The following is a 21,777-nucleotide window of genomic DNA, read 5'->3' as shown; positions in this document are numbered from 1 at the left end:
ATGTTTAAAATAAATGAATAAACACTGAAATGGCAAAAAAAAAAAATCTCAACTTCAGTCCATATCAGTTCAGAATAATTAGTAATAGGGAGGGGAGACTGGATGAAAGAAGGTGAAGAATTAGCCAAAGAATACACATGCATAACTCATAAACAAAGAAAACAGTGGTGGCCACTAGAGGGAAGTGGAGGTGGAGGGTAGATGGAGGTGAGCAAAGAGGGAACAAATGGAGAAATCTGTAACAGAGTCAACAATTTTTTTAAAAAAGAATAATTACTAATAACTATTAGTTATTACAAGTATACTATGTGCTAGAAACTGTCCTAAGCATTCAATACCTCACTAAATCTTAAAAAAAAAAAAAAAAAAAAAAAAAAGCCTCAGCATAAGGAATAATTTGGGTTCGCAAATTGTTTTAAAAACTATGGTTAAGCCCTGGCTGGTATGCTCAGTGGATTGAGCACTGACCTGTGAATCAAAGTGTCGCCGGTTCAATTCCCAGTCAGGGCACATGCCTGGGTTGCAGGACAAGTCCCCAGGAGGGGGTGCTCGCAAGGCAACCACACATTGATGTTTCACCCTCTCTTTCTCCCTCCCTTCCCCTCTGTCTAAAAATAAATAAGTAAAATCATTGAAAAAATAAATAAGATAAAAACTGTGGTTAATATCTGATATTCTTCCAAGAAAATCCCATTTCTAGAGAAACTCTCATACATAAGCATGCCCAAGGACTTAAGAATGTTCAGAGCAGCACTCTTCATAATAATGAAAATCTGGAAACAACTCAACTGTCCATCAACAGTAGAATAAACCATAGTACACTCATACAACAGCAGAAATTAATAAAATAAAGCTGTACACATCAACATGAGTGAATTTTATCCTCACCCAAGGACATCTTCATTGATTTTAGACAAGGGACAAGGGAGGGAGAGAGGGAGAGAAACATTGATATGAGAGAGAAACATCAATCAGTAAATAATTGGGCACCAAACTGGCAACCTAGGCTCTTGGGAATCAAACCTGTGACCTTTCAGTTTATAGGACAATGTTCCAACCAACTGAGCCACATTGGCCTGGGCTACATACGTGAATTTTAAAACAAAGATATAAATATGTGTACCACAGCTGTAAGTTGATAAATCAAAACTTAAAATTGTCTCTGATAAACCAAGGTTTCAGGTTCTATCCCCTGTAAGGCACACACAAAATCAACCAAAGAATGCATAAAAGGGTGGAACAACAAATTGATGTCTCTCTCTCTTTCTCTTGCTCTCTCACTCTCTTTCTCTCTCTCTAAAATCAACAAATAAAAATTTTTTAAATTAAAGAACATTTGAAATCAAGTTTGTCAAATTTCAAAAGTGATGCTCTTTCCTTTATGTTATACAATTTCCATTCTGCCAATTTGATACTAATACCTACCCAGTGGTCCCATAAGATTTTAATGGAGCTGAAAAATTCTTATCACCTAGCTTTAGTGACATCATAGCAGTCATAAAATTAAATCACAGGGCATTACTATTTTGTGCCTGTCCCAGTCCATTGATTGCTATCGACTAGAAATGCTTGGGCACTCACATGGACCCCAGTGAGCTTCCCAGACATCTCCCCTTTCTAAACCAACTTTATAACTGGACCTACTCATACTATGATTGCAAAATGTTCTTCAGCACTAACCATTAGGAAACTCTGGAGAAAAAGGAGTTTATTACTTATAGGCCCTGGAGCATTCAAGACCTGCCCTGGGCACACAGCCAGGTCAAGGGTAGAGAGAACAAGAGCCTAGGGCTCTGCTGTTTCAGCTAAGGGTTTTATGGGCTTACTCTTTATTGGTGAATTTAAAACAAAAGAGTGGGAATTTAAAGCACCAGATGAGGGGGGGGGAAAAAAAAGTATCCCAAATGGTTAGTTATCACGATCAACCAAGATCTCTGAAACCACTTCAGTGTGGGGAGGTAGCCTGGCACTTTATCTAATGGCTGGCAATGTATCTATTCTAGATAGCCTACCTTGAAGCCAGAAGCCTCTTTGAAATGAATGCCTATTTGGAGTGGATGCCTAGGCAATCAAAGCCTAAGGCAGGCATTTGCATTAATAAAAGAAAAGCCTAGAATCAGGGCTTATGCTACAATTACAGGTTTGTGGTGGTGCTTGTAAACAAACCTACTATGCTGCCAGTGGTATAAAAGTATAGCACATACAATTGCAATAGTAGGCTATACCACCTAGGTTTGTGAAAAGTATACTCAATGATGTTCAAACAACAATGACAAAATTGCCTAAAGATAAATTTGGGAACTTATCACCAATCTTTACTAATAAAAAATATGCAAATGTAAAGCTATGAATCATCTGGCAACATAACCAGTACTATTGCTTTGCAGAGTTAATGATGTGCCTCTTATAACATTTTACACGCACAAATACATGGCCATGATTAAGTTTAACTTTTCTGAAGCTAAATGACCTGTATTAAAATCAAATCAATTAGCCCTGGCTCGTATAGCTCAGTGGATTGAGCGCAGGCCTACAAACCAAAGGGTCACCAGTTTGATTCCCAGTCAGGGCACATGCCTTGGTTGTGGGCCAGGTCCCCAGTGGGGGGCACGTGAGAGGCAACCACACATTGATGTTTCTCTCCTTCTCTCCTTCCCTTCCCCTCTCTCTAAAAAAATAAATAAATAAAATCTTTAAAATCAAACCAATTAAAGTGATGCTATATTTCATTAGTATTAGCACTAAACAAATAATCTAATGATGCCAAGATTTTTAGTTTCTTTATTTATACATAAGCAATGCTAAAATGCAGTAAATAGAACTTAAGCTAAGGAATCCTGAAGTTGAAATCCTGAAGCTTCCACTTTTGAGCTATTTTGACCTTAAGCAAATTGGATCTTTGAGCCTGCAAAATGGATATATTACCTCCCACATTTGGTTATTATCAGAATTAAATAAGATTAGACAGGACAAAATTTTTAGGTCATTGTATTGTATTTTACAGATGTTCAATAAATAAAAATTTCCTTCCTTTATTCTAGGAATGGAAAATAAAAAAATTGAAAAGCAAAAAGATAACCAGAAAAATTAAAAGAAAGTAGTAGAATCTTTAAGAATAATAGTTTTCTAGGCAAAAATAAGTATAATTTAGACAAAATAAAGATTTCCCTCCATTAGCAGCAACAGTATTAAATAAAAATAAAATTCAACTCACAAGATTCTATTTCCTCTCTATTCCTTTTTTTTAATATATTTATTGATGCTATTACAGTTGTCCCATTTCCCCCCCCTCACTCTACTCCATCCTGCTCACCCCCTCCCTCCCACATTCCCCCCCTAGAGTTCATGTCCATGAGTCATACTTATAAGTTCTTTGGATTCTACATTTCCTACACTATTCTTACCCTCCCCCTGTCTATTTTCCACCTATCACCTATGCTACTTATCCTCTGTACCTTCCCCCCACTCTCCCCCTCCCAATCCCCTACTGACAACCCTCCATGTGATCTCCATCTCTATGGTTCTGTTCCTGTTCTACTTGTTTGCTTAGTTTGCTCTTGTTTTTGTTTTAGGTGTGGTTGTTAATAACTGTGAGTTTGCTGTCATTTTTACTGTTCCTATTTTTTATCTGCTTTTTCTTAGATAAGTCCCTTTAACATTTCCTATAATAAGGGCTTGGTGATGATGAACTCCTTTAACTTGACCTTATCTGAGAAGCACTTTATCTGTCCTTTCATTCTAAATGATAGCTTTGCTTGATACAGTAATCTTGGATGTAGGTCCTTGCCTTTCGTGACTTGGAATAAATACTTCTTGCCAGCCCCTTCTTGCCTGTAAGGTCTCTTTTGAGAAATCAGCTGACAGTCTTATGGGAACCCCTTTGTAGGTAACTGTGTCCTTTTCTCTTGCTGCTTCTAAGATTCTCTCCTTCTCCTTAATCTTGTGTAATGTAATTATGATGTGCCTTGGTGTGTTCCTCCTTGGGTCCAGCTTCTTTGGGACTCTCTTGAGCTTCCTGGACTTCCTGGAAGTCTATTTCCTTTGCCAGATTAGGGAAGTTCCCTTCATTATTTGTTCAAATAAGTTTTCAATTTTTTGTTCTTCCTCTTCTCCTTCTGGCACCCCTATAATTCAGATGTTGGAACGTTTCAAGATGTCCTGGAGGTTCCTAAGCCTCTCCTCATTTTTCCGAATTCTGGTTTCTTCATTCTTTTCTGGTTGGATGTTTCTTTCTTCCTTCTAGTCCACACCATTGATTTGAGTCCCAGTTTCCTTCGCATCACTATTGGTTCCCTGTACATTTTCCTTTGTTTCTCTTAGCATAGGCTTCATTTTTTCATCTGGTTTTCGAACAGATTCAACCAATTCTGTGAGCATCTTGATAACCAGTGTTTTGAACTGTGCATCCGATAGGTTGGCTATCTCTTCCTCGCTTAGTTTTATTTTTTCTGGAGCTTTGAAGTGTTCTGTCATTTGGGCCATTTTTTTTTTTTTTGGTCTTGGTGAGTCTGTTACTTAAAGGGGCAGAGCCTTAGGTGTTCCCCGGGGCTGGGTAACACTGGTTGCTGCGCTGTGACGCTGTACATGGGGGAGGGGCCGAGAGGGAGCAATGGCGCCTGCTCCACTCTCCACCAGATTTCAGTCACCACCTCCACTACCCACAATCAAATTGGGCCCCTCTGGTGTGGGTTCCCAAGTGGGTGGGCTTTTGCACACTCTAGGCCCCTGTGGGTCTCTCCAACGACCTCTCCTGTGAGGCTGGGAGAGTCTCCTGCTGCTGCCCCAACCCCCATGGGCGTTTCCAATCAGAGGTTTGAGGCTTTATTTCCCTGTGCTGGAGCCCTGGGTTACTTGGTCTCCTTCACTCCCCGCCGTTGGTCCCGGTTTATCTGTGCGCGAGTGTGGGGTCGTGGGGTGCTACCCGCTGCTCTGCATGCCCCGTTCTCCGCCACTCTGAGTCCGGCCCTCCCGGTTTATCTGTGCGCGAATGTGGGGCCACAGGGTCTGCTAGTGGTCAGACAGCCTGCCCTGTTGGTTCCACACTCCGCCAGGGCCACGCGAGTCCTCTCCACACTGGTGCCCGTCTCTGCCCCTCCTACTGGTCTGGAAGAATGTTTATTTTTTACTTCCTTGGCGTCGGACTTCCTTGCCGATTTTCTGTCACTTCTGGTTGTGAGAGGAGGCGCAGTGTGTCTACCTGCATCGCCATCTTGGTTCTCCCCCCTGTCTATTCCTTTGATGAAGATGAGAACTTTAATTATTAAAAAGTGGCATTTCCACAGAAATACTATATGGATTAAAATTAAATTACAGAGTTTCTGATCTGTTATTTATTGTACTATGTGAAACCATTTTTTTCAAATTATAAAACAACTCAGCAATATATCACAGAGCTAACAATGTAAATCATATCTTCTACCTTTTGGATTCAGGAGGCTGTCTCTTTGTTATCATTTCACGGAGTCTTGCAGCTGACTGCAAAATACAAAAAGTATACACATAAAAATACTATCTTACAACTACATAGCTTACCTTTTAAAATACTAAGAACCTGCTACTATATCCACATAAACTAAGATCTATATAGGAAATGAAGATCCTTAAAATATGATACCTGCTCTTGGGAGTAGACAGGAGACAGGAGACAAATATAGTCTCAATAATAAAAGCAAGTATATAGCCCTGGCTGGTGTGGCTCAGTGGATTGAGTGTCTGGCCTATGAACCAAAGGGCTGCCGGTTCGATTCCCAGTCAGGGCACATGCATGGGTTGCAGCTGAGTCCCCAGTAGGGGGTGTGCAAGAGGCAATCACACACTGATGTTTCTCTCCTTCTCTTTATCTCTCCCTCCCCTCTGTCTAAAAATAAATAAATAAAATCTTAAAAAGAATAAAATAAAAATAAATAAAAGCAAGTATATAGTACTATCTAAAGCCCTGGCAGTCTGATGCCTTGAACCAGATTGCTAATAAGTTTACATGATTAAACATTAAACATTTCATCAAATATACTGTTACAAATTAAAAGATTTAACTTCTAAGGCAATCATACTTTGATATTTTCTAGAAAAGTTATAGGTTATACTTATAATAAAAAATCAAATCATAATTTCTGTTAATTAAAATCAAAATTAGAGATAGTTTATCTAAATTTCTGATGAATTTTCATTAATGACATGTATATAATTTAGTTATATAAAGTTATATTAACTTACCCTCCCTCCCCTCAAGATGCAAACACACACTGAATATTTGGAAATCTGGTATTTGGAGAATTCAATTAATTATTTAACAAAGCCAAGGGTTTGATGTCTTTTGGGGGGAAATATCACACAACTCCTAAATAGCTATTCTCTCACATACAGAAGTTTTCCCCCAGTGTAAACACACCTATATAAAGTACACATTTAATACAATAATCATAAAACATTAGTTCACAACTGGCCATTTATCCTTAACATTCCCTATACAAGGTATATTCCCGCTATTCTTAGAGATTAAGATTTAACTTAAAAAAAAAATTTTTAAAGCTTGCCTTCTGCTTTATCTACCACACATCCTTCAACCCATCCCTTCTACTTCTTTATCCTTTAAAGAAACCACTTAGACTATACCCTGTTTCTTTGACTCTAAAACAACCTTTCTTAATACATCATTATTTTATGTGCCACCAAAGGGCGGGGTGTGGGGTAGTTGCCAGCTATTTTTTTAAGATGCTGATTTCAAAAATATTAAAATGAAAAATGGCTTGGAATTAATAAAATATGGTAATTTCTATTAACTGTAAAACTTGCTCCTAATTTAACCCTCCCTCATCTGACACTGTGAAACCTGATACTATGAGTATTTTATTGACCTACTGGCAAGAGGAATGGCATCTTTGCTTTAATTAGAAACTCTACACAAACCTCAGACAACTGAAGTGAAGCAAAAAAGTTCGCATTTTCTGATATGTTCTTCAGTCTCTTCCTCTCATATGGTGACAATCCTGAAAAATCATCCTATGAAATTACAACAAAAAGATTCCATTACTTTACATAATCCATAGAAAAAGCACCTCACAAAACTAGGTGTTGAATTCTCTGCATGTATAATTTCCTTCGAATTGCACCTACTCTATTCATTTCATGATATCTTACCAAACAGCACATAATCTTTGCTTTATTATATATTGAGAGAAAGAGTTTGAATGTGGGATAATCACAATTTATCTATGTGGCTTCCCAATTAAACAACAAGTGGTCTGACATCAGAAGTCAAGTAGTGTAACCCAACAGCAAATTATCTCCTACTGGTCATTAATTACACTATGACTCAAAGTTATCCTTTTATTAAACAAGAAGGAATTCAGTAAGAAAACTCTCAGTTCATTGAAAGTGTTAAGGAAATTTAGAAAGAACAACCAAAAAAAAGGAATAAACACATGAGCAGAAAAGACAATATGACTCAAGACAGCCTCTCTAGGCCATCTTGGAGGTCCAATATCCAATAGTTGGAGGTGGGGGGCGGCAGCTAAAATGGAGAGAAAATAATTAGACAAACAATACAAGAAAGTTTCTCAAAACTGAAGATAGGAGTTAAAAGAACCCAATGAGTATGCAGCACAAGGAATAAAAGACCGCAGCTAGGTATATCACACAAAATTTCTTAACACCTAGGATAAGTGAGATAAGATCCTAAAAGCTTTCATAGTGAACATAATCACAAAGAACCATGAATCAGAATGGCACTAACTTCTCAATATTGAAGGAAGCTAGAAGACAGTGGAGCAACATGTTAAAAATTCTAAGGAAAATTAAATTATTTTCAAATGACAATTCTAAATCCAAATAAGCCATCAATCAAATATAAAAGATAAAGACTTTTCAGACTCAAAAACTACCTCTAATACATCTTTTCTCAAGAAGCTATCATTGGGTTGGCCAAAAAGTTCTTTTGTTTCTTTCCATAAGATGGTTCTAGTAGCACTTTGTTGTCTTTAATTTCATTCAAAACAATTTTGTTAGATCGTATTGTGTGACAGCTGTCATATCAGCATCCAATCAGGAAAAAACATCAAAATTGGTGAATTTTTGTGTAGACATTTTAATATTGAAGATGGAAGAAACTACACAACATTTCAGCATAGTATGCTTCATTATTTCAAGAAAGGTAAAAATGCAACTGAAACGCAAAAAAAAATTTGTGCACCGTATGGAGAAGGTGTTGTGACTGATCAAATGTGTCAAAAGTGGTTTGTGAAGTTTGGTGCTGGAGATTTCTCACTGGATGATGCTTCACGGTTAGGTAGAGAAGTTGTTGGCAATCAAATTGAGACATTAATTGAGAACAATCAACATTATACCACGCAGGAGATAGCCAACATACTCAAAATATCCAAATCAATGAAGTTATTGGTGAAAATGAAAAAATATGCCTTTTTTTTATGGAAAAAAACATATGGACTTTTTGGCCAACCCAATATAAGCTGCAGTTCATCCAAATGAAAGAATAAATGGAGAAAGAGAAAGATAGGATCTGACACAGTAGGGACAAAAGATAAAAGAAACTCAAAAGAAAACGGCAAAAGGCAGGCCAAGAAAGAATAAAATGGTCCACAAAGAAGGAAGATGATCAAGGGCCCCAAGAAATATTTCACAAAGAAAAAAAACATATATGTGAAGCCATCAGAAATCTTTATATTGAAAGAAATTTTACAATTCCGGTAAAGCTTGGGCTGTACCTCATTAAGAATGTGGGAAGGGAAAGTGTGGGATGCGGGACACGTGTGTAAAAATTATGGTGTAAGTGAAACAAATCTTCATTTTTCACAGTAAGTCAATAGATAATGTGAGGGGGAAAAGTTAAAAAGTTTATAAGGGCAACTGCTCTATTGGGAAACAACAAATAGGAATGTGCCAGAAAACACTGGCTGTTTTGATTTGTTTCTGTGTGTGTGTGTGTGTACATATGGAATTACTGCTATGTGTATGTACATACACATGTGGAATTATATTACTTAAACACATATGTATATGTATTACTTTGACCAAAATAAGAATTTTTCTCACACATACAAAATAATAGTGGCAGCAAATGTGAAAGATTTTTGTCATTGCCTTTAAAACTGCTTCTCAGAGAAAAACATCACCACTTATGATCAAGGTCTTCCTAAGAATCTATTTCAAAATGCTAAATACTGAGATCAAAAAACAAATTTAAATGATTCTACTTAGCACAGAAAAAAATTAAGAAAATTTATTAGAAAAATCAGGTTTTTGCCCTGACTGGTGGGGCTCAGTGGGTTGGGCATCATCCCACAAACTGAAAGGTTGCCAGTTGGATTCCTGATCAGGGCACAAGCCTGGATTGTGGACCAGGCCGCCAGTTGGTGGCATGCAAGAGGCAACCAATGGATGTTTTTCTCCCTCTCTTTCTCCCTCCCTCCCCATCTCTCTGAAAATAAATACAATTTTAAAAAAGAAAAAAGAAATATTAGTTTAAGAGTATGCGTAATTCAAACTAGTCTCACTCATTACCCACCCAAAAACTTGAAACATGAAAAAGACCAAGCAAACAACATCAGAAAAAATGGGCTCTCAAAATAAACACACTATAGGAAACAGAAATTTAACATAAAAACTCCACTACCTTCAGAGACACTTGAGAAGTTACTACATCCATAAAACAAGAAAGAGATGCTATGTTTAAAAAAAAGAAGAGAGGACGTCTGCCCAAGATGGAGGTGTAGGTAAATATGCTTTGCTTCCTTGCACAACCAAAAGGATAACAACAAATTTAAAAACAAAAAATAACCAAAACTGCATGGAAGTCTGATAACCAAGGAGTTAAAGAACAAACATTCATCCATACCTGTAGGAGGGGTGGAAACGGACAGCCAGGGTGGAGAGGACTCGCAGCAAGGCAGCAGTTGGAGGACAGAGCAAGTGAGGTGGAACGAGGCGGAGGCTGTTGGAGCAGGTGGTCCCACATTTGTGTGCAAATAAACCGGGATGAACAACTGGGGAGCCAGATAGACCACGCAACCCAGGGTTCCAGCACAAGGGAAAAAAGCCTCAAAATCTCAGACAGAAAAAGCCTGTGGGGGTTGAAGTGGCAGGAGAAACTCCCAGCCTTAGAGAGTTCATTGGAGAGACGCACAGGGTCCTAGAACGTACACAAATCCATCCACCTGAGAATCAGCACCAGAAGGGCCCAATTGGCTTGTGGGTAGCAGGGGAAGTGACTGAAAATGGGCTGAGAACTGAGCCAGTGTTCTGCCTTGGACCACTCCCCCACAAACAGTGACACAGAGCCATGTGGCTTGCCCCACCCTGGTGAATACCTAAGACCCCACTTCTTACCACGTAGCAGGTGGACCTGAGACAAAGAAATATGGCCCAAATGAAAGAGCAGATCAAAGCTCCAGAAAAAATACAACTCAGAGATGAAGAGATAGCCAACCTATCAGATGCACAGTTCAAACCCTGGTAATCAGGATGCTCACAGAAATGGTGTGGTCGCAAAATAGAGGAAGAAGTGAAGGCTATGAAAAGTGAAATAAAGGAAAATACACAGGGAACCAACAGTGACAGGAAGGAAGCCAGGACTCAAATCAATGGTTTGGAGAAAAAGGAAGAAAGAAACATTCAACCAGAACAGAATGAAGAAACAAGAATTCAAAAAAAAATGAGGAAAGGCTTAGGAACAACTTTAAATGTTCCAACATTTGAATCACAGGGGTACCAGAAGAACAAGAACAAGAGCAAAGCATTGAAAACTTATTTGAAAAAATAATGAAGGAGAACTTCCCCAATCTGGCAAAAGAAATAGAATTCCAGGAAGTCCAGGAAGCTCAGACCCAAGGAATTACACACCAAGGCATATCATAATTACATTACCCAAGATTAAAGATAAGGAGAAAATCTCAAGAGCAGCAAGAGAAAAGGAATCACTTTCCTACAAAGGAGTTCCCATAAGTCTGTTAGCTGATTTCTCAAAAGAAACCTTGCATGTAGTAAGTAGGGGCTAGAAAGAAGTATTTGAAGTAAGGAAAGGCAAGGACCTCCATCCAAGATTACTCTATCCAGCAAAGCTATCTTTTAGAATGGAAGGGCAGATAAAGTGCTTCCCAGATAAGGTCAAGTTAAAGGAGTTCATTTTCACCAAGTCCTTCTTATTTGAAGTGTTAAAGGGACTTATATAAGAAAAAGAAGATCAAAACCATGAACAGTAAAATGACAACAAACTCACAACTATTAACAACTGAACCTAAGAAAAACAAAAACAAAAACAAACTAAGCCAACAATTAGAACAGGAACAGAATCACAAAAATGAAGACCACATGGGGGTTTATCAGCGGGGAGGAGGAGGAGGGAGAATGGAGGAAAAGGTACAGGGAATAAGAAATATAAATAGTAGGTAAAAAATAGACAGGGAGTTTAAGAATAGTATAGGAAATGGAGAAGGCAAAGAACTAATATGTATGACCCTTGGACATGAACTAAGGGGTGGGAGGAATGCTGGTAGGGGCAGGGGACAGAGCAGAGGAGAATAAAGGGGAGAAAAAAATGGGACAAGTATAATAACATAATCAATAAAATATAATTTAAAAAATAAAATAAAATAGACATTTCACAATAGTTAACATCATACTTAATGGTGAAAGACTGAAAGCTTTTTCCCTCAGCTCTGGAACAAAACAAATTTATGTCTGCTCTGGCCACTTGGATTCAACACTGTACTAGATGTTCTGGTCAGGACAATTAGGCAAAATGAATGAATGAATGAATAAATGAATAAATAACATCTAGACTGGAAAGGAAGAAATTAAACTATCTTTACTGCAGATAGCATGATTTTATATGTTAAGCATGATCTTATATATTAAAAATCCTAAAGAATCCACACCAAAAAATATTAGAATAGACGACCTCCGCAAAGTTGCAAGGTACAAGCTCAACATACAAAAATCAGTTGTGTTTCTACACACTAGAAATGAACCATCAGAAAATAAAATTAAGAGAACAATACCATTCAGAATAGCACCAAAAAGAATAATATACTTTGGAAAAAACTTAACTAAAGAAATGCAAGGCTCATATGCTGAAAACTACAAAATATTGAAAAATTAAAGACAATGTAAGTAAATGGAAAGACATCCCATGCTCATAGATTGGAAGACTTAATATTGTTAATATGAGAATACTCACCAAGTTGATCTACAAATTCAATGCAATCTCTATCAAAATTCTAAATGCCATTTTTGCAGAAATGAACAAGCTGACCCTAAAATTCACATGGAACTGAAAGGCCCCAAAATAGCCAAAACAATCCTGAAAAAGAAAATTGTTGAGTTGTAGGACTCAACAATTCCTGATTTCAAAACCTACTACAAAGCCACAGTAATTAAAATAGTGTGGTAATGGCATTGAGATAGGCATATATTGGGTTGGCCAAAAAGTCCATATGTTTTTTTCCATAAAAAAAAGGCATATTTTTTCATTTTCACCAATAACTTCATTGATTTGGATATTTTGAGTATGTTGGCTATCTCCTGCGTGGTATAATGTTGATTGTTCTCAATTAATGTCTCAATTTGATTGCCAACAACTTCTCTACCTAACCGTGAAGCATCATCCAGTGAGAAATCTCCAGCACCAAACTTCACAAACCACTTTTGACACATTTGATCAGTCACAGCACCTTCTCCATACGGTGCACAAATATTTTTTTTTTTGCGTTTCAGTTGCATTTTTACCTTTCTTGAAATAATGAAGCATACTATGCTGAAATGTTGTGTAGTTTCTTCCATCTTCAATATTAAAATGTCTACACAAAAATTCACCAATTTTGATGTTTTTTCCTGATTGGATGCTGATATGACAGCTGTCACACAATACGATCTAACAAAATTGTTTTGAATGAAATCAAAGACAATAAAGTGCTACTAGAACCATCTTATGGAAAGAAACAAACAACTTTTTGGTCAACCCAAAAGATCAATGGAATAACACTGAGAATCTAAAAATAAGCCTATAGCACTGACCGGTGGGCTCAATTGCTTTGGTATCCTCCCGCAAAGCAAAAGGTCATAGGTTGGATTCCCGTGGGGTGTGTGCAAAAGGCAATGGATCAGTGTTTCTCTCACATTAATATTTCTCTCCCTCCTTCCCCCTTCCTCCCACCTCTCTAAAAATAAGTAAAATTTTTAAAGTAAATAAATAACAATAAAATTTAAAATAAACCTATATGCCTATGGCAAATTTAACAAAGGAGTCAACATCATTCAATGGGAAAGAACAGTCTTACCAATAAATGGTTTGGGAACAAATACCACATGCAAAAGTATGAATTTGGAGCCCTATTTCATATCACATATAAAAATCAACTCAAGTCCTGGCTGGAGTGGCTCAGTTGATTGGACTGTTGTTGCATACACCAAAAGCCTGGGGGTTCAATTCCCCGCCAGAGCACGGACCTAGGTTGCAGGTTAGATCCCCAGTCAGGGCACATATGGGAGGCTACCAGTTGATGTTTCTTACTCGCATCAATGTTTCTTTCTCTTTCTCTCTCCCCTCTCCTCTAAAAATCAATGAACATTTAAAAAAAATTAACTCAAAATATATCAAAGACCTAAATCTAAGAGCTAAAACTATTAAATTCTAAGAGGGAAATGTAGCTGTGAATCTTCATAACCCTGGACTAGGCAATAGTATTTATTTATTTATTTTAATCCTCACCTGAGCATATGTTTATTGATTTTAGAGGGGTGGGGAAAGAGAGAGAAACATCGATGTGAAAGAGGAACATTGATCAGTTGCCTCCTGTATGCTCCCAGACCAAGGCATCAAACCCTCAACCTTTTAGTGTATGGATGATGCTTCAACCAACTGACCAGACCAGGGTTAGGCAAAGGTTTTTTAGATATGACATAAAAGCATAGAAACAAAAGATAAAATTGATAAGCTGTATTTAAATTAATATTTTTAAATTTTAATTAAAAAGTAAATTAAAATTTTTGTATGTCAAAGGACATTATCAAAAAAGTGAAAAGACAATCCACATAATGAGAGAAAAATATGTGCAAATGATGTATCTAATAAGGGTCAAGTATCCAGAATATATAAAGAACTCTTACAATTCAACATTTAAAAAAACTTAATTAACTGAATTTTGTAAATGGACAAAGAATTCGTATAGCTATTTCTCCAAAGTACAAATGGCCAATAAGCATGTGTAAAGATATCCAGCATCATTAGTCATTAGGAAAATACCAATCAAAACCACAATGATATACCACTTCATATTCACTATGATAACTGTAATCAAAAAGACAAACAATTGGCATTATGTTAGATGAAATAAGCCAATCACAAATATCATATGATTCCACTGAATGAGGTACCTGGAGTAATCAAATTCATAGAGACAGAAAGTAGAATGGCATTTGCCAGGGGCGGGTAGGAGGCAGGGAATGGAGAATTGTTTAATGGGTATAGAATTTCAGTTTTGCAAGATGAAAAGAGTCCTGGAGATTGGTTTCACAACAATATAAATGTACTTAACACTACTGAACTGCACACTTAAAAATGGTTGCCCTGGCCAGGTGGCTCAGTAGACTGGAGCATTGTCCCAAACACCAAAATGCTGCAGGTTCAATTCCCATTCAGAGTACATACCTAGGTTACATACCTAGGTTGTGGGGTTCTATCCCCAGTCAGGGCATGTACAAGAGCCTTCCAATCATTGCTTCTCTCTCATATGCATGTTTTTCTCTCTCTCTCCTTTCCCCTCTCTTTAAAGATCTGTGAAAATATCCTTGGGTAAGGATTTTTTTTTTAAATGGTTAAGATGAGGGCCCTGTCCAGGTAGGTCAGTTGGTTAGAGCATCATCCATACACACCAAGGTTGTGGTTACACCCCTAGCCAGGTCATTAAAAAAGAAAAAAAAAAAAAAAATCAACCAGTGAATGCATAAATAAGCGGAACAAATTGATATTTTTCTCTCTCTCTTCTTTCCCCTCTCTCTCTCTCTAAAAATAAAAAAATAGCCCTGGCTGGTGTAGCTCAGTGGATTGAGTACTGGCCTGAAAACCAAAGGGTCGCTGGTTTAATTCCCAATCCAGACACATGCCTAGGTTGTAGGCCAGGTCCCTGGCTGGAGGTGCACAAGAGGCAACCACATATTGCTGTCTCTCCCTCTCTTTCTCTCTCCCTTCCTCTCTCTCTAGAAATAAATAAATAATCTTTTAAAAATTAAAAATAAAATAAAAATCAATCAATAAAAAAATTAATGGCTAAGATGGCACATTTTACATTGTTTATTTACAATGTAAATTATTTACAATTAAATGTTTTTTATTTTTTTTTAAAAGAGCAACAATAACAAGTATGGGTAAAGGTGTGGAGAAAGTGGACTCCTCATACATTACTAGTTGATGTATAAAAATGACACAGCTAATTTGGAAAACAGTTTGACAGTTCCTCCGAAAGTTAAAGAGTTACCATATGACCCAAAAATAATCATTCCTAAGTATATATCCAAAAGAATGAAAAATACATGTTCACCTAAAACCTCCTAAGCAAGTGCTCACAGAAGCATTATTCATAATAGTGTAAAAGTGGAAACAACCCAAAAGTCCATCAACTGATGAACAAAACATGATACATCATCCACTAGAATATTATTCAAATAAGTACCGATACATGCTACAACATGAATGAACCATTAAAAGATTATGTTAAATGAAAGAAAACAGACACAAAAATCTATATATTGTGTGATTCCATTTATATGACATATCCAAAATAGGGAACTCTAGACACAGAAAGTAGATTAGTGGTTTCCAGGACTGGGGTAGGGATATGGTGGGGTGGGTAAGGACTGCTAAGGATGTGGGGTTTCTTTTTTGGAGCAATGACAATGTTCTGAAACTAGATAATGGTGATAGTTGCACAACCTTGCATGTACACTAAAAACCACTGAAACCACTAACTACTTTTAAATAGTAAATTTTACTTATGTGAATTATATCTCAATTTAAAAACATATGCTTAATGATAGAAAGCAGGTATCTGCATAGTCTCAAAGTATCTTCCTCAAAATATTTAGGAATTACAAAGAAAAAAAATAGTAAGTTTACACTGGAGAATCCTGGCAGATTCCACCTTAGCCAAGTGATCAAGGTCAACATCACCAGTAAAATATATTGACATCATGTACACACACCCTGATAGATGTGTCCTAAGGAGGACACATTAATTTCTGTGATATCCTTCCCAAAACTGCAAAGCCTTCATCTAATCATGCAAAAGAAGACAAACCCAAACTGAGGGACATTATATGAAATAATTGTCCAGTAATCCTCAAAAATGTCAAAGTCATGAGACTAAAGAACTGTTGTAGATTTGAAGACACTACAGGGACGTGACAACTACATACACTGTGTGATCCTGGACTGGATACTGGAACAGAAAAAGAACTTTAGTGGAAAAATAGGTGAAATCATTATAAATTCTGTACTTTATTTAATAGTATTATAACAAGGTTAATTTCTTAGTTTGATTAATATTCTATGATTATGTACAATATTAATATAAGAGGAAGTTGGGTGAAAGATATTTGGAAATTCTCTAATATTTCTGCAAATCTTCTCTAAGTCTAAAATTTGCTCAAAAATTTAAAAAAATTAACTGTTAAGAAATGAAATTAAAATATTTAATAGAAGAGCTGAAAGAAAATTTAGCAAATTTCCCATAAAATAGAATAAGATTCTAGACTTTAAGGCCAACACTTGTCTGTGATATGGCAAAAGCCTTCCTTCATTTGGGAAGATTAATAAACTAATACACTAAACACTGTTCCTAAAAATAAAATAAAAAATAGATAAACACTGGTCCTAAAGCATGGTACCATGAAGGCTTAGTTATCTCACTCCAAAAAGATAATTAATGAAAGGGAAGAGAACAAGAGAATGAAATGTTCTGTAAAAGACATTAGATCTTTCAGTTTGTCCGAAGAAATAGTATGCTAAGCATGTATGACCCTTGCTTGATTCTCTCTACTACTCACTACCTCATGTTGTAATTTTTGACCCTATTTCTTTACATCAAACTAAAATCTGCTTCATAGGAGCCTCATATACTCAGAATCTTACAGTATAAGAGGCCAAAGACATAATCTAATCCAGTGGTTCTCAAAGTGCAGTCCAGGACCAACAATATCAGTGTCTCCAAGAAACTATGTTAGGCATACAAATTATATACCCACTCCCAAATTTCTGAATCAGAAACTGGTGGTGGAGCCCTGTGATGGAGTTTTAACAAGCCCTCCAGGTAATTCTAACACAGGCTAAAACTTGAGAACCACAGGTTTTATACAATCCCCTCAATGTAGAGGTGATTTGCTTAAAAGCACAAGGTTTCTTAGAAGTGGTCATGCCTAAAACTTGGGCTTCCAACCCCCTCCCTTCTACTCCAATGTACTTAGGATTTATGCCACACTGTCCCACCATAGGTCCTAGTTCTTACCTTTGGGACAATAAAGTATAAACTGAATTCCTATTTCATAACAACACCACCTCAGTTATCCTATCTCCCTTTTCCTACTATCATTTTCTGTTCTGGTTCCATCAACTTTTTGTAGGTGGTACAGTTTTATCTTCCATAAAACTTGTCACTTTAAATGAAGTACAGCACTCTTGGTAGGCAACAGAGGCCAAAAGAATTAGATGCCTAATTTTTTAAACTGATTGAAACTATTATTTTAAGTAGAGCTAATAGACTTTCTCAAGTATCTCATCATTTGTCTCCTTTTTGTGTTTAATAGAAATATTATTCAGCACATCAATGCAACCAATTAATGGTGATTTTCATACTGTGACATCAAGGATCACTTAAATGTCCTACGTCCCACAGGTCAACTTCTTTTGGTATACTGTACATAAACATGTAAAAGTGAACAAGATGCCATAAAGTATGAGTAAACTCAAAACTAAATGCAACAAACTGAAAAGGGGAAGCAGAGTAAAGATTAAGTCAATCCTCTCCCTGACAAATCAAAACAAAGAGCAAAATTAACCCAAGAAACTTCTCTGTTAAACATTTAAAAAATAAAATTTCAACTAAACATAAATTAGGTAAAATAACTTGTTTGAACTAGAGAAACCCTTGATAAAGTTAGCTTATCAGAACTTCAATTTTTTAAAACAAGAACAATTTGGATAAGCAGTAATTAAACTCTTACCAGGCCTAATGTGGTGTCTTCATCACTGCCTCCGTCCAGACCACCTTCCATATCAACATCAAGGACCACTGTATCCAAAGCGCTCACGTGTTGTTGTTTGCTATTTCCCACATGAACATCTAAGGGTGATTTTTGCAGAGTGGATTCTGCCTTAGAAGATGTGGTGGCTTTTGTCTTTGGAATTAAAATCGTTGTGAAAGTTTTCTTTATTTCAGTCTTCTTATATTTCTTACATGCCATTCCATTGTTAGAGTTCTTGTTTAATAGGGATTTGGGGAGCCTAAATTCACCTGGCTTGTAATCACTGAGTGAAAAGGGGACAAGACACACTTTAGGTGTTTTTTCTAAAACTGTAGCCTGGAACGGTCTCAGAGATACATGAGAGACCTTCTGGTTTTCTTTATATTCGTTCACCTATTCAGACCAATAAAAGAAAAGAAAATATTAGAATCGCAGATCCCATACCTTTTCTTCCAGAGCTGTCTAAGTAAATAAATCTAATTCCTACTGCATAATGACAACACAAATCCAAACTGACAGTCTATAAGGAAACTTTTTCCACCCAAAATCTAGATACCAAATTCATTAACCCAAATACAATTACTTATTACACGGGACACATTTCTTGCCCATATGAGTCTACCAGACCAATAATAATAATAATGACTATAATCTGTAACTGAGGAGTCTACCGTGTCAGCTTCCGCGTAACTGTAATTGTTCCCAGAGGGGAAAGCTGACAATAACTGTTGCAAAAGCAAGTGTGAGTCCTAATCCCACCCTGCCATTATTTCGGGGGTTGAAAAGAACCTTTCTCCACGCTGTACGTCTAGATTCCATAGAGGACAACCACAGCAGGGAGGCTACTTCTCTTTTGAGGCGTTCCCGGAAAAACCAGTTAAACGGCGAGATGCCCCAGGGGAGAGAAATAGTTTTGGAGTAGCGAAGTGCGGGGCGCCAGGTCCTGGTGCCAGGCAGTCCCCTCACGAAGACTGCGGTAGGAGCACACCCGAAAGCGACAAGCCGTCTCTCACCTTCTCTTGGAGTAGCAGTCTGGAGCCCTCCTTCTCCTCAGCCGCCGCGTACAACCCAGACATCTTTCCGCCGCTTTGCAGCTGGCGCCTTCCCGCCAATATTGGGCAGAAGGCGGGGCCTCGGGAGGTGGAGGCCGGCCTCTCAGGCGCGCTCAGATCCCAGCTGACTGCGGGGGGCGGGAGGGGAGAGGTGGTAAGGGGACGGAGGGGCGGGCCGGAGGGGCGGGCCGGAGGGGCGGGCCGGAGGGGCGGGCCGGAGGGGCGGGCCGGAGGGGCGGGCCGGAGGGGCGGGCCGGAGGGGCGGGCCGGAGGGGCGGGCCGGAGGGGCGGGCCGGAGGGGCGGGCCGGAGGGGCGGGCCGGAGGGGCGGGCCGGAGGGGCGGGCCGGAGGGGCGGGCCGGAGGGGCGGGCCGGAGGGGCGAGCGAGCTACTGCCATCTCCTAAAGAAGCTAGCTTACCAGTCTCACCCCAAAGTCAAATTCCTTAATTATGTCCTAGGATGGAATGGACATGTTTGGCTTTTGGGGTTTTTTTTTTTTTACCTTGGATCCTGATGGTTTGATACTGCCGGTGCCAGAATCTCACTTGGAAAAACACAGATGCTTTTGCTGATGAAAAACTACCTTACCTTGCAATGTGAGCCCAGAAAAGATCCAGACACACTCAGATGCCCTAAAGCAGCGGTCCCCAAACTTTTTGGCACCACGGACCGGTTTCGTGAAAGACAGGGCAGCGGGGGAGGGAGCGGGGGGAAGACAGGACGTGGAGCTCAGCTTCGCTCGCTCACCCGCGGTGGATGGGGTGGGAGACGGGAGGCGCAGCTCCTACTAGCTTTGCTTGCAGCCGGATTCCTAACAGGCTGCGGCTCGGAGGTTGGGGACCCCTGCCCTAAAGAACAGAAAGGAAAGGAAGTCGAAATCAACTTGGCAGCGTTTACCTCGAGCTCCCTGGTTCCATATAACCCCATCACCAGAATATTATGCTCTATGGCTACCGTATTATCTTCTAGAAAGGGAAGCATTTTGATGTTTTTTCACAAGCTAATAACGTTTAGCTTGTTTAAATTTCACCTGATCATCTGCCCCCCCACAGTTAACTAAGATACTAATGATGACCTTACAAAGCCCAAAGGCTGAGAAAAATTTGTGAAGCAAATAACTTGTGTATCACAAAATAACGTCAGATTTTAGTGCACTGTATTTCTTACAGATGCAGCCATATTATTTTTTTCTTCAGTTAGAAATAATCGGGCCTCAGATAATTCTCATTGGCTACAATACTGCCACTGCGCAAAGCTGGATACAGCCATATTGAACTTTTTTTTCTGTTCTCTGGATTGCTGTCAGCCAAAACAATTACCTTCCCAACAAATTATTCCCTCTACAGTATAGTTTTGGAGCTGATAAATTCATAGTATAAAATTAAGATCCTTTCTTTTTAGCCAAAACTGCTCCCTTGGCTACTTTCTTGGGTTCTCCACTGTTCGTCACTGGAGACTTGCCCAATTTTATTTCTTCTCCCAACCTAGGGCCAGTAAAAAAACACAGGTGAAATAATTTGAGAACTAATTCTATTAACAACACCTTGCAAGACCCTCGAGAACCTGGTACCTGACAAACTTCCACCACTCATTGACTCAAAAATCACTGGTAAAATCAAACTTTTCATAGTTATATCATACCATGCTATTTCTAGACTTAAAAAAGACTTTGCTCATGCGTCCAATCTCTCTCCACCACAGCAGTTATAAAATCCGTTCTATGGTGAAATGTGTTCTGACTTCCAATTAAACAATGTTTTTTACACAACCAGCTAGTGAATTGCAATTGCTTCTGTTATGATTCCATATGCTGTTGAAGACTTTCTGAATAAAATTCAAGTTTTTTCATTTTTCATATTTATATACTTTATTTTAAAATTCAAGCTTCTTGAGGACATGAGGCATTTAACAATATTCCATACTCCTTACAGAGAGCTAAGCATGGTAAACACAGCAAGTACTTAATACTCAGGGACTTATATACAAACTCTTTCCGGCCAGTTATGTTTTTTTAATACGCAGTCTCCTAAAACTTTAACTGGAAACTCTAAAAGAGAGTGTTCAGATTTCAAGCATTGCCCCTGGCGGCCCCTTTTTGGATTGTGTGTGTATGTGTCACTGGCCTAAATCACCACCACCTGCCATTGTGTCACCAAAATATACAGCACCACAACCCACTCAGCTTTATCAGCTGGGCTAATCAGGTGCTATAAGCAGGACTTCTATCCCAATTAAACTCTAATTCTGAACTTTGAACAGTCTGGACAAACTGCCCTTCACTATACCCAGAATTTCTTATTCCTCACTATCTCATTTTCCTCGGCTTCAAACCAAGCTAACAAGCAAACCCTTTAATTCTGACCTTCCTCGCTGCAAGGGTCTTAAGAGCAAAAAGCCCAGTAGAAGTAATTTCCCGCCAGAAGTGGCGTCCAAATACTACGAGACTGAGGACCACAGGGCTGACCGCGTACATGCGCCG

At 38.4% G+C, this 21,777-nt stretch overlaps 1 protein-coding gene and 1 pseudogene across 1 annotated transcript in view; both read right to left on the bottom strand.

Moving 5' to 3' along the window:
- Window positions 1-21,765, bottom strand: part of WDR76 (WD repeat domain 76) — a 52,399-nt gene extending 30,634 nt beyond the window's left edge. The window contains exons 1-6 of the mRNA XM_024568024.3: window positions 21,661-21,765; window positions 20,046-20,146; window positions 19,260-19,426; window positions 18,226-18,639; window positions 6,907-6,999; window positions 5,420-5,475 (exon numbers count right to left, since the gene is read on the bottom strand). Coding sequence (XP_024423792.1) covers window positions 5,420-5,475; window positions 6,907-6,999; window positions 18,226-18,639; window positions 19,260-19,322 — 626 coding nt within the window. The 5' untranslated portion in view covers window positions 19,323-19,426; window positions 20,046-20,146; window positions 21,661-21,765. The remainder of the gene's footprint in view (window positions 1-5,419; window positions 5,476-6,906; window positions 7,000-18,225; window positions 18,640-19,259; window positions 19,427-20,045; window positions 20,147-21,660) is intronic.
- LOC112312024 (U4 spliceosomal RNA) lies at window positions 20,423-20,555 on the bottom strand (annotated as a pseudogene).
- Window positions 21,766-21,777: the final 12 nt, after the last annotated feature.

Source organism: Desmodus rotundus, chromosome 7 (genome assembly GCF_022682495.2).
Source record: "Desmodus rotundus isolate HL8 chromosome 7, HLdesRot8A.1, whole genome shotgun sequence".
Lineage (NCBI taxonomy): Eukaryota > Metazoa > Chordata > Mammalia > Chiroptera > Phyllostomidae > Desmodus > Desmodus rotundus.
The sequence above is the reverse complement of the archived record's forward strand: the minus strand, read 5'-3'. Positions and strand labels throughout refer to the sequence as shown.